The 14,883-nt window shown below is 43.8% G+C and overlaps 1 protein-coding gene across 2 annotated transcripts in view; it reads left to right on the top strand.

The window, feature by feature from the left end:
* The window catches only part of LOC124043227 (tubulointerstitial nephritis antigen-like), a 78,733-nt gene that overhangs the window by 47,156 nt on the left and 16,694 nt on the right, over positions 1 to 14,883 (top strand). For both annotated transcript variants that reach the window (XM_046361561.1, XM_046361560.1), the window contains exons 7-9: positions 1,009 to 1,159; positions 1,445 to 1,631; positions 6,163 to 6,208. In XM_046361561.1, coding sequence (XP_046217517.1) covers positions 1,009 to 1,159; positions 1,445 to 1,631; positions 6,163 to 6,208 — 384 coding nt within the window. The remainder of the gene's footprint in view (positions 1 to 1,008; positions 1,160 to 1,444; positions 1,632 to 6,162; positions 6,209 to 14,883) is intronic.

Here is a 14,883-nt window from a genome sequence, read left to right as displayed (position 1 = left end):
AATGTCCCCTTATCATTTAAGTACCAGAACGTCCCCTAATCATTTACATACTAGAACGTCCCCTTATCATTTACATACCAGAACGTCCCCTAATCATTTACATACCAGAACGTCCCCTAATCATTTACATACCAGAAAGTCCCCTAATCATTTACATACCAGAACGTCCCCTAATCATTTACATACCAGAACGTCCCCTAATCATTTACATACCAGAATGTCCCCTAATCATTTAAGTACCAGAACGTCCCCTAATCATTTACATACTAGAACGTCCCCTTATCATTTACATACCAGAACGTCCCCTAATCATTTACATACCAGAACGTCCCCTAATCATTTACATACCAGAACGTCCCCTAATAATTTACATACCAGAACGTCCCCTAATCATTTACATACCAGAACGTACCCTAATCATTTACATACCAGAACGTCCCCTAATCATTTACATACCAGAACGTCCCCTAATAATTTACGTACCAGAACGTCCCCTAATTATTTACGTACCAGAACGTCCCCTAATAATTTACATACCAGAACGTCCCCTAATCACTTACATACCAGAACGTACCCTAATCATTTACATACCAGAACGTCCCCTAATCATTTACATACCAGAACGTCCCCTAATCATTTACGTACCAGAACGTCCCCTAATAATTTACATACCAGAACGTCCCCTTATCATTTACATACCAGAACGTCCCCTAATCATTTACATACCAGAACGTCCCCTAATCATTTACATACCAGAACGTCCCCTCATCATTTCTTTAACATCCCTTAGAATATTTCCCAGAAGTTCACTCTCTCTCTTTCGCACTGTCTCTCCTTGTCTCTTTCCCTCCATCTCTATTTCCCTCCATATCTCTCCATTTCTCTTTCCCTCCATCTCTCTTTATCTCTCTTTCCCTCAATCTCTTTCCCTCCATCTCTATTTCCCTCCATCTCTATCTCTTTTTCCCTCCATCTCTCTTTCCCTCCATCTCTCTTTCCCTCGCTCAGCGGTGGCATCTGATCGAATCTCCATCCAGTCGATGGGTCACATGACCCCTCAACTGTCGCCCCAGAACCTAATTTCCTGTGATACACGCAACCAAGGGGGCTGTGCTGGAGGCCGTATCGACGGAGCCTGGTGGTACATGAGGCGCATAGGGTAAGACATATTTTATTGCAACACCAGGCACAATATTAGGAGCTTTTTAAATGATCAAATGAAGAGTGAATTTTTGGTTCTTTAGCTGTGAATTGATGATTCTCTTTACACTCTCTCTCTCTCTCTCTCTCTCTCTCTCTCTCTCTCTCTCTCTCTCTCTCTCTCTCTCTCTCTCTCTCTCTCTCTCTCTCTCTCTCTCTCTCTCTCTCTCTCTCTCTCCATCTCTCTCTACTCACCATCTCTCTCTACTCTCCATATCTCTCTATCTTTCTGTCTTTCTGTCAGTGTGGTGACAGAGGAGTGCTACCCGTTCTCTGCTCCCCAGCAGACACCAGCAGAGGTGGGCCGCTGTATGATGCAGAGTCGCTCTGTGGGCCGTGGAAAGAGACAGGCTACTGCCCGCTGCCCCAGCACACACACCTACCACAATGACATCTACCAGTCTACACCTCCCTACAGGCTCTCATCAAACGTATGTACACACACACACACACACACACACACACACACACACACACACACACACACACACACACACACACACACACACACACACACACACACACACACACACACACACACACACACACACACACACACACACACACATACCGTTTTTTTATCACTTTGGTACTATTTTCCCAAGTAGGTGGTGAATTTAAAAAACTCCAAACTGGTAACAATTGTAACGCAGCCAGTCTTACATTCAAAACCTTTCATTGTGCATTAATTTTGTTTGTAGACATTTTTCACCACACGATCATTGATCCAAAATATAACTTTGCTGTGAGATATAATGAGTACATTGATTTAATCACCAAAACCCAACATAATGATGTGCTCTCAATTTACTAATTTTAACAAACAGTCAATCCAATAGCAAACATTTGTAGATACATGTTTTAAAATGTAGTATGCTACAGTACTGACAATTACAGTACATTACACTGTTTTCACATTAGGCAATACACTTGCACTACCCCCATTAGTAGGGTAGAAATGATGGACATTTTATGTACTGATCATAAAATGTCCATAATTTCTACCCTATGTGTGATCAAAGGTGTGATAACTGAAGACATCTTTCACATCTTCACATCTTTCACAATGTAATCAAATGAAAGAAATGAAAGAAACATAACGTTTAGCCGGCACTAGTTTGCATCAAACCGGTCTTGAGCATTTGGCCATAGGTTTTCATCCAAGTCGCAGTAAATATCCTCATTGTTCGTGCATCTGGGGAAAGACCTTTTGACACGGTGAATCCCAGCCTGACATACAGTCCCAGTCAAAAGTTTTTCTTTATTTAGACTATTTTCTACGTTGTAGAATAATAGTGAAGAGATCAACACTGTGAAATAACACCTATGGAATCATGTAGTAAGCAAAAAAGTGTTAAACAAATCTAAATATATTTTATATTTGAGATTCGTCAAAGTAGGCACCCTTTGCCTTGATGACAGCTTTGCACAGACAGCCTATTCCCCCTCAGGAGACTGAAAAAATACTGCCTGGCAAGTTCAATGTATTAGTAGCCAACTAACGTGAGGTAACTAGCTAACATACCAGTACATACTGCTGTAATGCTATGCGGTTCGTAAGGATAGCGTAGCTAACAAAATTTTAGCCAACATAACGTGTAACTTATTTGAAAAGGCATTACTTTATTACATTTTTCAACATTTTCTTAACATTTGTCATAATTGGTTAAAGCAATGAATTTGTATCCGCTCTCATCGGACTTTGGCTGCATATTTCCACAATTTTCATCAAATCTGAAAAGTTATGAAGCCACGCCCATTTTCAGGAAGAATTGCATTATGTGCCTTAAAAGCACAGGAATATTGTCCACTGCTTGCATACATCGAATTTTGACTAATTTAGTAGGTCATCCGGAAACTTTTGGTATACTAACTATATCCATACTATGACCAATAAGCATACTATATACTCAATTCACATCACAAATAGTACAGTTAGTATGAGTATTTGAACACAGCTAGGGTTTCCCAAACTTGGTCCTGGGGCCCCCCCATGTTTTGGTTTTTGTCCTAGCACTACACTACTGATTCAAATGACCAACTAGTCATCAAGCTTTGATTATTTGAATCAGCTGTCTAGAGCTAGGAAAGAAACAAAACGTGTACCCAGGAGGGGTCCCAGGACCGAGTTTGGGAAACCCTGATCTAAGACACAAGAAGTGGTAGCAGTAGAGAATGTTATAACTCCTTCTCTGAAGTAAGCTACAGTAGATCAACTGGAAAGCCTGTATCTATTACATTATGGTGGTGTCCCAAATGGCACCCTATTCTCTACAAAGTACACTACTTTTGACCAGAGCCCTAGTCAAACTAGTGCGCTATTTAGGGGCCCATTTGGGACTCCGCCTAACTATTTCCAGAGGCCATGAGCAGTAACAGAATCCACATGCATCCACTTGTTTCATATCCTAATCAAAGTATACCCACCGAGTTACAGCGTAGGCTTTATTACCTCTTATTATCAAGCATTCTAAATTATGCTTAATGTTGGAAATCATTACAGCATGTTTATCTTCCTCTTTTTATTTTTTATTTAACCTTTATTTAACCAGGAAGGGCTCAATGAGATTAAAATCTCTTTTTCAAAAACGCCCTGGCCAAGATAAGCAGCACCAAGTCATTACAAAAAAATTACAGACAGACAACATGAAAAACTACAAGTAATCTAGTAAAAACCATTGAATATACAAGAGTATAAAACAGCAAATTAAAAACATTGACAGGTCAGGGAATCAGCCTCAAAATCCTTCATCGGTGATTTAAAAACACCAATCGGGACAAGTTCCTCCAGTTTAAAAGTATTTTGTAAGGCGTTCCAAGAAGATGGCGCAGAGTACATAAAAGCCCTTTTACCAAATTCAGTTCGGACATTTGGAACAGTTAGCAGGATAAAGTCCAGTGAACGAAGAGAGTACCCACCACATTTCTGAACAATAGAAATGCACAAATAAAAAGGTAGTAAACTCAAAATGGCTTTGTAAATAAAAGTATACCAGTGACTGAGCCTACGAGTGACGAGAGAAGGCCAGCCAACCCTGGTATACAAAGTGCAGTGGTGCGTAAGGGTTTTGCAGTTTAAAATAAATCTCAAAGTGCCATGGTAAAGAGTGTCACTTGATCTGAAACACTGAGCGGAAGCATTCATATATAAAATATCCCCATAGTCTAGTAAAGGCATAAATGTAGCTGATACTAGCCTCCTTCTGGCTTCAAAAGACAAACAGGCCTTATTCCTCAAATAAAATCCCAATTTCAGCTTCAAGGTCATCATCAATTAAAATTCCAAGATATTTACATGAGGTTACAACCTCAATCTCCTTGCCCTGACAGGTAGTAATATGTGAACGGTTCAGAGGTCTATTTCTTGCATTAGAAAACACCATTAGTTTAGTTTTGTCAGTATTGAGGTTAAGCTTCAATTGACACAAGGTATTTTGAATAGTATAAATAGCAGTTTGCATGTTCTGGAAAGGTTTTGTAAGAGACGAGGCACAACAGTAAATAACAGTATCATCAGCATAAAAATGAAGTTGTGCATTTTAGACATTTTTGTCTAAATCATTTATATAAATAGTGAATAAGAGAGGACCAAGTACAGAGCCTTAGGGCACACCATTCAAGACAGACAATTTAACAGACATAAGCCCATCAAATTGAGTGCACTGAGTTCTATCAGACAGATAGTTAGCAAACCATGCAACTGCATGCTCCGAAAGACCTACACTCGACAATCTCTGCCTTAGAATAGCATGATCAACTGTATCAAAAGCCTTAGAGAGATCAATAAAAAGTGAGACACAGTGCTGTCTTCTGTCAATGGCTTCAGTGATATAATTTACAACCTTCATGTCTTCTGTAATTGTGCTAAGCTTCTTCCTGAAGCCGATTGGTACATTGATAAAATAGAGTTAGTAAATAAAAACTATTTTAGCTGTTCACTTGCAAGGGTTTCAAGTATTTTCACCAGGGGTGACAGTTTTGAGATTGGCCTATAATTATTTAAAATAGTTGGATCTCCCCCTTTTAAAAGTGGCAGGACAAATGCAGATTTTTCCAGATCTTTGGAATTTCATTACATTCCTGGGTTAGATTGAACAGAGATGTAAGTGGTTCAGCTATGAAATCAGCTGCCAGATTTAAAAAGCAGGGATCCAAAAGATCAGGACCTGCAGGTTTTCTCTGATCTAAGGATTTCAGGGCTTTATGGACCACCTGCACTGAGAATGGCAAAAAGCTAAAAGTTTGACCAGCTCTCACTGGTTCATCCACACAGGGTTGTACAGACCTCTCAAGTCACCAAGCCATGCATCTAGAGATGTGGAGCTGTTCTACATGGTCAAACAATTTATGTTGCTATCCCCTCCACTTTCTCTGTCCTTTTATTTCATTACATATCTGTCCATCTTTTTCCTTTCATCTAATCACAGTTCTGTCCATCTATTTCCTTTCATCTAATCATAGTTCTGTCCATCTATTTCCTTTCATCTAATCATAGTTCTGTCCATCTTTTTCCTTTCATCTAATCACAGTTCTGTCCATCTATTTCCTTTCATCTAATCATAGTTCTGTCCATCTATTTCCTTTCATCTAATCACAGTTCTGTCCATCTATTTCCTTTCATCTAATCATAGTTCTGTCCATCTTTTTCCTTTCATCTAATCACAGTTCTGTCCATCTTTTTCCTTTCATCTAATCACAGTTCTGTCCATCTATTTCCTTTCATCTAATCACAGTTCTGTCCATCTATTTCCTTTCATCTAATCACAGTTCTGTCCATCTATTTCCTTTCATCTAATCACAGTTCTGTCCATCTTTTTCCTTTCATCTAATCACAGTTCTGTCCATCTTTTTCCTTTCATCTAATCACAGTTCTGTCCATCTTTTTCCTTTCATCTAATCACAGTTCTGTCCATCTTTTTCCTTTCATCTAATCACAGTTCTATACATTTTGTTTCTTCACAGGAGAAGGAGATCATGAAGGAGATTATGGATAATGGCCCAGTACAAGGTAGGATGATTTAGAAGATGACTGTGTGTGTGTGTGTGTGTGTGTGTGTGTGTGTGTGTGTGTGTGTGTGTGTGTGTGTGTGTGTGTGTGTGTGTGTGTGTGTGTGTGTGTGTGTGTGTGTGTGTGTGTGTGTGTGTGTGTGTGTGTGTGTGTGTGTGTGTTATTGCCATTAGCAGCTATAAAATAATGAGCTACTGGAACCATGTGTGTTTGCTGTAGCGTTCAGAGCAATCTCTTGGTTTTAGGAATGAATTCAGAAGGGCAACAAAGCCTTGGGTTTTGCTTAAAGATCAGGATTGGGTATGAGAGATTCTTTGTCAGTGATTGGAGTCAGGCTACAGAATGTGTTTGTTTTCATAATATAGTGGAATTTAATTAAGCAATAATGCCATTAAACCACAGCTAAGGGCTGTTCTTATGCACAACGCAACGCAGAGTGCCTGGATACAGCCCTTCGCTTTGGCATATTATATACCACAAACCCAGAGGTACCTTATTGCTATTATAAACTGTCTACCAATGTAATGAACTTCGTCTGCTGTTAGAAGAGAGGCAGACCGAAATGCAGCGTGTAGGTTACTCATGACCTTTAATAAAGATAAAGCGGTACATGAAAATATAGAAAATACAAAAACAACAAACGAGTGAAACAAATTACAGCCTATCTGGTGACTAACACAAAGACAGGTACAATCACCCACGAAATACAACGCGCACTCAGGCTACCTAAATACGGTTCCCAATCCGAGACAACTAGAATCAGCTGACTCCAATTAGGAATCGCCTCAGGCAGCCAAGCCTAACTAGACACACCCCTAATAATACACACTTCCCAATTAATACAAACCCTAATACGAAATACAACATATAAACCCATGTCACACCCTGGCCTACCCAAATATATAACAAAACACAAGATACAATGACCAAGGCGTGACAGACCCCCCCCCCTAAGGTGCGGACTCCGGGACGCACCTCAAGAGCATAGGGAGGGTCCGGGTGGGCGTCTGTCCATGGTGGCGGTTCTGGTTCGGGACGTGGACCCCACTCCATAAATGTTCTAGTTCCTCCCCTACGCGTCCTAGGATAATCCACCTTCTCCGCCTATCATGGCCTAATAGTCCTCACCCTGATCCCCACATAACTGAGGGGCAGCTCGGGACCGAGGGGCAGCTCGGGACAGAGGGGCAGCTCGGGACAGAGGGGCAGCTCGGGACAGAGGGGCAGCTCGGGACAGAGGGGCAACTCGGGATAGAGGGGCAACTCGGGATAGAGGGGCAACTCAGGATAGAGGGGCAACTCAGGACAGCGGGGCAGCCCGGGACAGAGGGGCAGCCCGGGACAGAGGGGCAGCCCGGGACCGAAGCAGCCCGGTACTGAGGGGAAGTCCGGTACTGAGGGGAAGCCCGGTACTGAGGGGAAGCCCGGTACTGAGGGGAAGCCCGGTACTGAGGGGAAGCTCGGTACTGAGAGGAAGCTCGGTACTGAGAGGAAGCTCGGTACTGAAAGGGAGCCTAGTACTGAGAGGAAGCTCAGTACTGAGAGGAAGCTCAGGCAGGTAGTAGGCTCCGGTAAATCCTGGCTGGCTGGTGGACCTGGATGATTCAGGTTGTCTGGCCGATCTAGAAGATCTTGGCAGACTGGCACTTCTGGCAGACTGGCACTTCTGGCGGATCCTGGCAGACTGGTGACGCTGGGCCGACTGGCGGCGCTGGGCAGACAGGAGACTCCGGCAGCGCAGGAGAGGAGAAAGGCTCTGGCTGCGCTGAACAGGCGAGGCGCACTGGATGCGCTGGGCCGACTGGGAGCACTGGTGGCGCTGGACAGGCAGGAGACTCCGGCAGCGCAGGAGAGGAGAAAGGCTCTGGCTGCGCTAAACAGGCGGGAGACTCCGATAGCGCAGGAGAAGAGAACAGCTCTGGTTGTGCTAAACAAGCGGGAGACTCCGGCAGCGCAGGAGGGGAGAAAAGCACTGGCTGCGCTGAACAGGCGAGGCGCACTGGAGGCCTGGTGCGTGGTGCTGGAACTGGTGGTACTGGCGCGAGGACACGCACAGGAAGCCTGGTGCGGGGAGCTGCTACCGGAGGACTGGTGTGTATAGGTGGCTCTGGATAGACCGGACCGTGCAGGCGCACAGGAGCTCTTGAGCACCGAGCCTGCCCAAGCTTACCTGGCTCGATGCCCACTCTAGCCCGGCCAATAGGAAGGGCTGGTATGAGTCGCAGCTGGCTCTGCACCCGCACTGGAAACACCGTGCGCTCCATAGCATAACACGGTGCCTGCCCGGTCTCTCTAGCCCAACGGTGAGCACAGGGAGTATGCGCAGGTTTCCTACCTGGCATAACTATTCTCCCTTCTAGCTCCTCCCCAATACTTTTTTTGGGCTGTTTTTCCGGTTTCCAACCGCGTCGCTGTGCTGCATCCTCATACATACGCCTCTCCGCTTTAGCTGCCTCTATTTCCTCCTTGGGACTGCGATATTCTCCCGGCTGCTCCCAGGGTCCTTGACCGTCTAATTCCTCCTCCCATGTCCAAATCTCCAAATGATGCATTCTCTCCCATTGCAACTGCTCTTCACGATTAACAGGGAGAGTAGGCTTAGGTCTGTTTCCTGACTCAGCCACTCTCTCTCTGCGCTTTCCCCTGTTACCTTCAGTTTTCGCTCTGTATAGCAATGCTTTCCTTCTCGATTCCATACGTGTATAGCCCTCTTCGCATTGCTGTAGGGAATCCCAGGCGGGCTCTTGCACTCGCTCTGGGTCGGCTGCCCACCTGTCGATTTCTTCCCACGTCGTATAATCCCTGCTTCTGCCGTCCATATCGTCCTCCTTTAGCTCCTGCCAGTTCACACCGTCCTCCTTTAGCTCCTGCCAGTTCACACGCTGCTCGGTCTGTGAATCGTGGTGGGTGATTCTGTAATGAACTTCGTCTGCTGTTAGAAGAGAGGCAGACCGAAATGCAGCGTGTAGGTTACTCATGACCTTTAATAAAGATAAAGCGGTACATGAGAATATAGAAAATACAAAAACAACAAACGAGTGAAACAAATTACAGCCTATCTGGTGACTAACACAAAGACAGGTACAATCACCCACGAAATACAACGCGCACTCAGGCTACCTAAATACGGTTCCCAATCCGAGACAACTAGAATCAGCTGACTCCAATTAGGAATCGCCTCAGGCAGCCAAGCCTAACTAGACACACCCCTAATAATACACACTTCCCAATTAATACAAACCCTAATACGAAATACAACATATAAACCCATGTCACACCCTGGCCTACCCAAACATAAGATACAATGACCAAGGCGTGACAACCAACTTAATTAGCGCAGTACAAAGCAATGTTTTGTCATACCTGTGATATATAGTCTGATATTATTATTATTTATTTTTTACCTTTATTTAACTAGGCAAGTCAGTTAAGAACAAATTCTTATTTTCAATGACAGCCTAGGAACAGTGTGTTAACTGCCTGTTCAGGGGCAGAAAGACAGATTTGTACCTTGTCAGCTCGGGGATTCGAACTTGCAACCTTTCGGTTACTAGTCCAACACTCTAACCACTAGGCTACACTGCCCCTATATACCACAGGTGTCAGCCAGTCAGCATTCAGGTCTCAAACCACCCAGGTTATAATATTATATATAGTATGATATATTAAATGTATTATATTTAGTATTGCACTGTGGTCAGTGTTGGGGAGTAGTGAACTACATGTAGTTCAACTAGCAAAGGCCAACATCCCGGAGTCACCTCTTTAATGTTGACTTTGTGACTGGTGTTTTGAGGGTAGTACTTAATGTAGCTGCCAGTTGAGGACTTTACGACAGGCTCTGTCGTAAACGGCTGCGACCGGGAGGTCCGTGGGGCGACGCACAATTGGCCTAGCGTCGTCCGGGTTAGGGAGGGGTTGGCCGGTAGGGATATCCTTGTCTCATTGCGCACCAGCGACTCCTGTGGCGGGCCGGGCGCAGTGCGCACTAACCAAGGTTGCCAGGTGCACGGTGTTTCCTCCGACACATTGGTGCGGCTGGCTTCCGGGTTGGATGTGCGCTGTGTTAAGAAGCAGTGCGGCTTGGTTGGGTTGTGTATAGGAGACTTTCAACCTTCGTATCTCCCGAGCCCGTACGGGAGTTGTAGCGATTAGACAAGATAGTAGCTACTTGAAACAATTGGATACCACGAAATTGGGGAGAAAACAGGGTAAAAAACGGGGTAAAAAAAAAAAATATATATATATATATATATATATATATATATATATATATATATATATAAATAAATAAATGTGTCACCTGGAAAACACCTGGCTAAAGAAAGGTTAATGAATGGTTATGAATGGTCAGCAAGTATCAGCAAGTATCTGCTCTTATGTTAGGGATAGTATTAAAAAACAAAAAAAATCTGAACTACCTCTCCATTTCTAGAATGCAAAGCCGTTCTAAACACGGGCTTCACGTTGTCTTCAAAACACGGCTTCACGTTGTCTTCTAAACACGGGCTTCACGTTGTCTTCTAAACACGGCTTCACGTTGTCTTCGAAACACAGGCTTCACATTGTCTTCTAAACACTGGCTTCACGTTGTCTTCTAAACATGGGCTTCACATTGTCTTCTAAACACTGGCTTCACGTTGTCTTCTAAACACGGGCTTCACATTGTCTTCTAAACACGGGCTTCAAGTTGTCTTCATAACATGGGTGTCGTGTTGTCTTCTAAACACAGGCTTCAAGTTGTCTTCATAACACGGGCTTCACGTTGTCTTCATGACATGGGCTTCACGTTGTCTTCTAAACACGGGCTTCACGTTTTCTTCTAAACACGGGGTTCACGTTGTCTTCTAAACACGGGCTTCAAGTTGTCTTCTAAACACGGGCTTCACGTTGTCTTCTAAACACGGGCCTCTAGTTGTCTTCTAAACACAGGCTTCACATTGTCTTCTAAACACAGGCTTCACATTGTCTTCTAAACACGGGCTTCACGTTGTCTTCTAAACACGGGCTTCACGTTGTCTTCTAAACACGGGCTTCACGTTGTCTTCTAAACGCGGGCTTCACGTTGTCTTCTAAACACGGGCCTCTCTAGTGGTCTTCTAAACACAGGCTTCATGTTGTCTTCTATACATGGGCTTCACGTTGTCTTCTATACATGGGCTTCACGTTGTCTTCTATACATGGGCTTCACGTTGTCTTCTAAACACGGGCTTCTAGTTGTCTTCTAAACACGGGCTTCTAGTTGTCTTCTAAACACAGGCTTCATGTTGTCTTCTATACATGGGCTTCACGTTGTCTTCTAAACACGGGCTTCACGTTGTTTTCTAAACAAGGGCTTCACGTTGTCTTCTAAACACGGGCTTCTAGTTGTCTTCTAAACAATTTTCATCTCCTCCTCATGGACTGCACCAGATTTGCCAGTTCTTGCTGTGAGATGTTACCCCACTCTTCTTCCAAGGCACCTGCAAGTTCCCAGACATTTCTGGGGGGAATGGCCCTAGCCCTCAGACTCCGATCCAACAGGTCCCAGACGTGCTCAATGGGATTGAGATCTGGGCTCTTCGCTGGCCATGACAGAACACTGACATTCCTGTCTTGCAGGAAATCACACACAGAACGAGCAGTATGGCTGGAGGCATTGTCATGCTGGAGGGTCATGTCAGGATGAGCCTACAGAAAGAGTACCACATGAGGGAGGAGGATGTCTTCCCTGTAACGCACAGCGTTGAGATTGTCTGCAATGACAACAAGCTCAGTCCGATGACGCTGTGACAGACCGTCCCAGACCATGACGGACCTTCCACCTCCAAATCGATCCCTCCACCTCCAAAGTAAAGGCCTCGGTGTAAGGCTCATTCCTTCGACGATAAACAAGAAACCACGACTTGTCAGTGAAGAGCCCTTTTTGCCAGTCCTGTCTCGTCCAGCGACGGTGGGTTTGTGCCCATTGGTGACGTTGTTGCCGGTAAGGTCTGGTGATGATCTGCCTTTACGACAGGCCTTGAAGCTCTCATTCCAGCTTCTCTCAGCCTATTGAGGACAGTCTAAGCACTGATGGAGGGATTGTGCATTCCTACTGTAACTCGGGCAGTTGTTGTTGCCATCCTGTACCTGTCCCGCAAGTGTGATATTCGGATGTACCGATCCTGTGCAAGAAATTGATAGAAAGGAAATCCTGATGATCTAGACCTCCGCCTCCTACACCTAGCTGCAGACATCATTGCTCCCCCGTAACATGTTTTTTTATTTTATTTTATTTTCAATTTGACCCCTTTTTCTTCCCAATTTCGTGGTATCCAATTGTTTAGTAGCTACTATCTTGTCTCGTCGCTACAGCTTCTGTACGGGCTCGGGAGAGACGAAGGTTGAAAGTCATGCGTCCTCCGATACACAACCCAACCAAGCCTCACTGCTTCTTAACACAGCGCCATCCAACCCGGAAGCCAGCCGCACCAATGTGTCGGAGGAAACACCGTGCACCTGGCAACCTTGGTTAGCGCGCACTATGCCCGGCCAACCACAGGAGTCGCTGGTGCGCGATGAGACAATGATTTCCCTACCGGCCAAACCCTCCCTAACCCGGACGACGCTAGGCCAACAGACCTCCCGGTCGCGGCCGGTTACGACAGAGCCTGGGCGCGAGTCTCTGGTGGCACAGCTGGCACTGCAGTACAGCGCCCTTAACCACTGCGCACCCAGAAGTTATGGAAATCTGCTTTTGTACTGCCTCTCCTGGAAGGTGGAGATCCTTGGCTACTTGACAACTATCGGCTCATATCAAAATTGTCTGTACTGTCTAAGGTACTGGAGTCCTTTGTTAGTAGGCAGCTGAAGGCCTACCTCCAAGAAACAACATCTTAAATGGAATGCAATCAGGTTTTAGGTCTGGCCACAGCACTGTTTCAGCAACATTGAAGGTTTTAAATGACATCCACTGGGCTCTTGACAAGAAGTTACATTGTGCGTCTGTCTTTATTGAATTGTCGAAGGCATTTGACACCGTGGACCATGCTGTGTTAGTGCAAAGGTTAAAATGTTGTGGAATTGTTGGTCATGCTCTAGATTGGTTTATAAATTACCTTTCAAATCGTACACAATGGGTAATAGTAGATGGTTGTAAATCTGAGTCCATAGAATTGTGCTCAGGTGTTCCCCAAGGTTTTATTTTGGGCCCACTGTTGTTCATTTTGTAAATCAAAAACATTGGGGATCAAATTAAAACAGCGGATGTTCATTTTTATGCAGATGATGCTGTTCTTCATTCAAGTGGTAGTAGTTTATCTTTATCTTTTGAAAATGCCCAAGATCATTTAACAACATACAACAGAAATCTGTATCATTTGATGCTGGTTCTGAATTCAGGTAAAACAAAACGTATGGTATTTTCAAATGCCAGGCATGTTACTAATCTTTTCATTGCTATATTGGATGGACATACTATAGAGCAAGTCAAAGTGTATAAATATTTGGGAGTGTGGGTGGATGACAAGCTGAGCTTCACTGTTCAAATGGAGAGCTCAAGCTGAGAATAGGTTTTTACTATCGGCATAAGTGTTTGTTTTTCTCTGGAGGCCAGGAAGGAGCTGGTACGATGTACATTACTGGCGGCTTTAGATTTTAGTGATGTTATATATATGCAGGCCTCAACCACCACCCCGAGAGCACTTGATTCAGTATATCATGTGGCCCTCAGGTTGTGATCTCTACAGCATTGTTGGCTGGTTGTCATTGACCTTGCATAGTCTTAAACACTGGTATACACTGATTTATAAGGCCATATTGGGTAAAATGCCACTATCTTTTTTAATCAGGTCAGTAAATAAATATAATTTACGGTCCCATTCTCATTTGCTTTTAACAGTACCAAGAATTAGAACAGGTCATGGTAGAAATAGTTTTAGTTACTCAGCTTGATGGTAGAAATAGTTTTAGTTACTCAGCTTGATGGTAGAAATAGTTTTAGTTACTCAGCTTGATGGTAGAAATAGTTTTAGTTACTCAGCTTGATGGTAGAAATAGTTTTAGTTACTCAGCTTGATGGTAGAAATAGTTTTAGTTACTCAGCGCCGTGGTCCTGGAATTCTCTCCTGAACATTTTACAATTGTATGATCTAGTCACGTTGGTGGATTTTTTTTTACACTTGGTTGATGTAAATATCATAGAACAGTATAATTGTCTTTAGGACAGCTGTTTTTAGTTATGACATTTGGGTTTCTTTATGTAATATGTAATTGTTGTACTGTATGTGTGTTTATAGTTTTGTTCAATATTGTGTATGTAAGTTGTTTTGTTTCATCTCAATGAGAAAAACCTTTATAAATGAAGGTTAAATCAAATAAAAAATATATTTGTGTATGTGTACGTGTGGTTGTGCAGAGATAGTCTGTGAGCCTGTGCCAGCCTTGTTGTATTGTTCCAAACAGCAGGACTGAAACATTGGCCTTTTGTCACATTTTCCTCTTTTCTTCTCCCTTGAATTTCTGTCGTTACCTTTGCCAGAGAGCAGTGTGTGTCCTTGTTTGTCCGTAAGAGACAAAGAGAACGGTAGCTCAGTAAGAACAGGTAGTCCTTCCAAATGTGGAAATGACTCAGTGAGCGTTCCAGATTGTTTATCCCAGGTGGGTTACTAATGAGAAAGTCACAGGGAGTTCAGAGTTTATAAAGCACAGGTTCA

This window comes from Oncorhynchus gorbuscha, linkage group LG09 (genome assembly GCF_021184085.1).
Source record: "Oncorhynchus gorbuscha isolate QuinsamMale2020 ecotype Even-year linkage group LG09, OgorEven_v1.0, whole genome shotgun sequence".
NCBI classification, from domain to species: Eukaryota; Metazoa; Chordata; class Actinopteri; order Salmoniformes; family Salmonidae; genus Oncorhynchus; species Oncorhynchus gorbuscha.
This window is presented reverse-complemented; position numbering and strand designations above follow the sequence as displayed.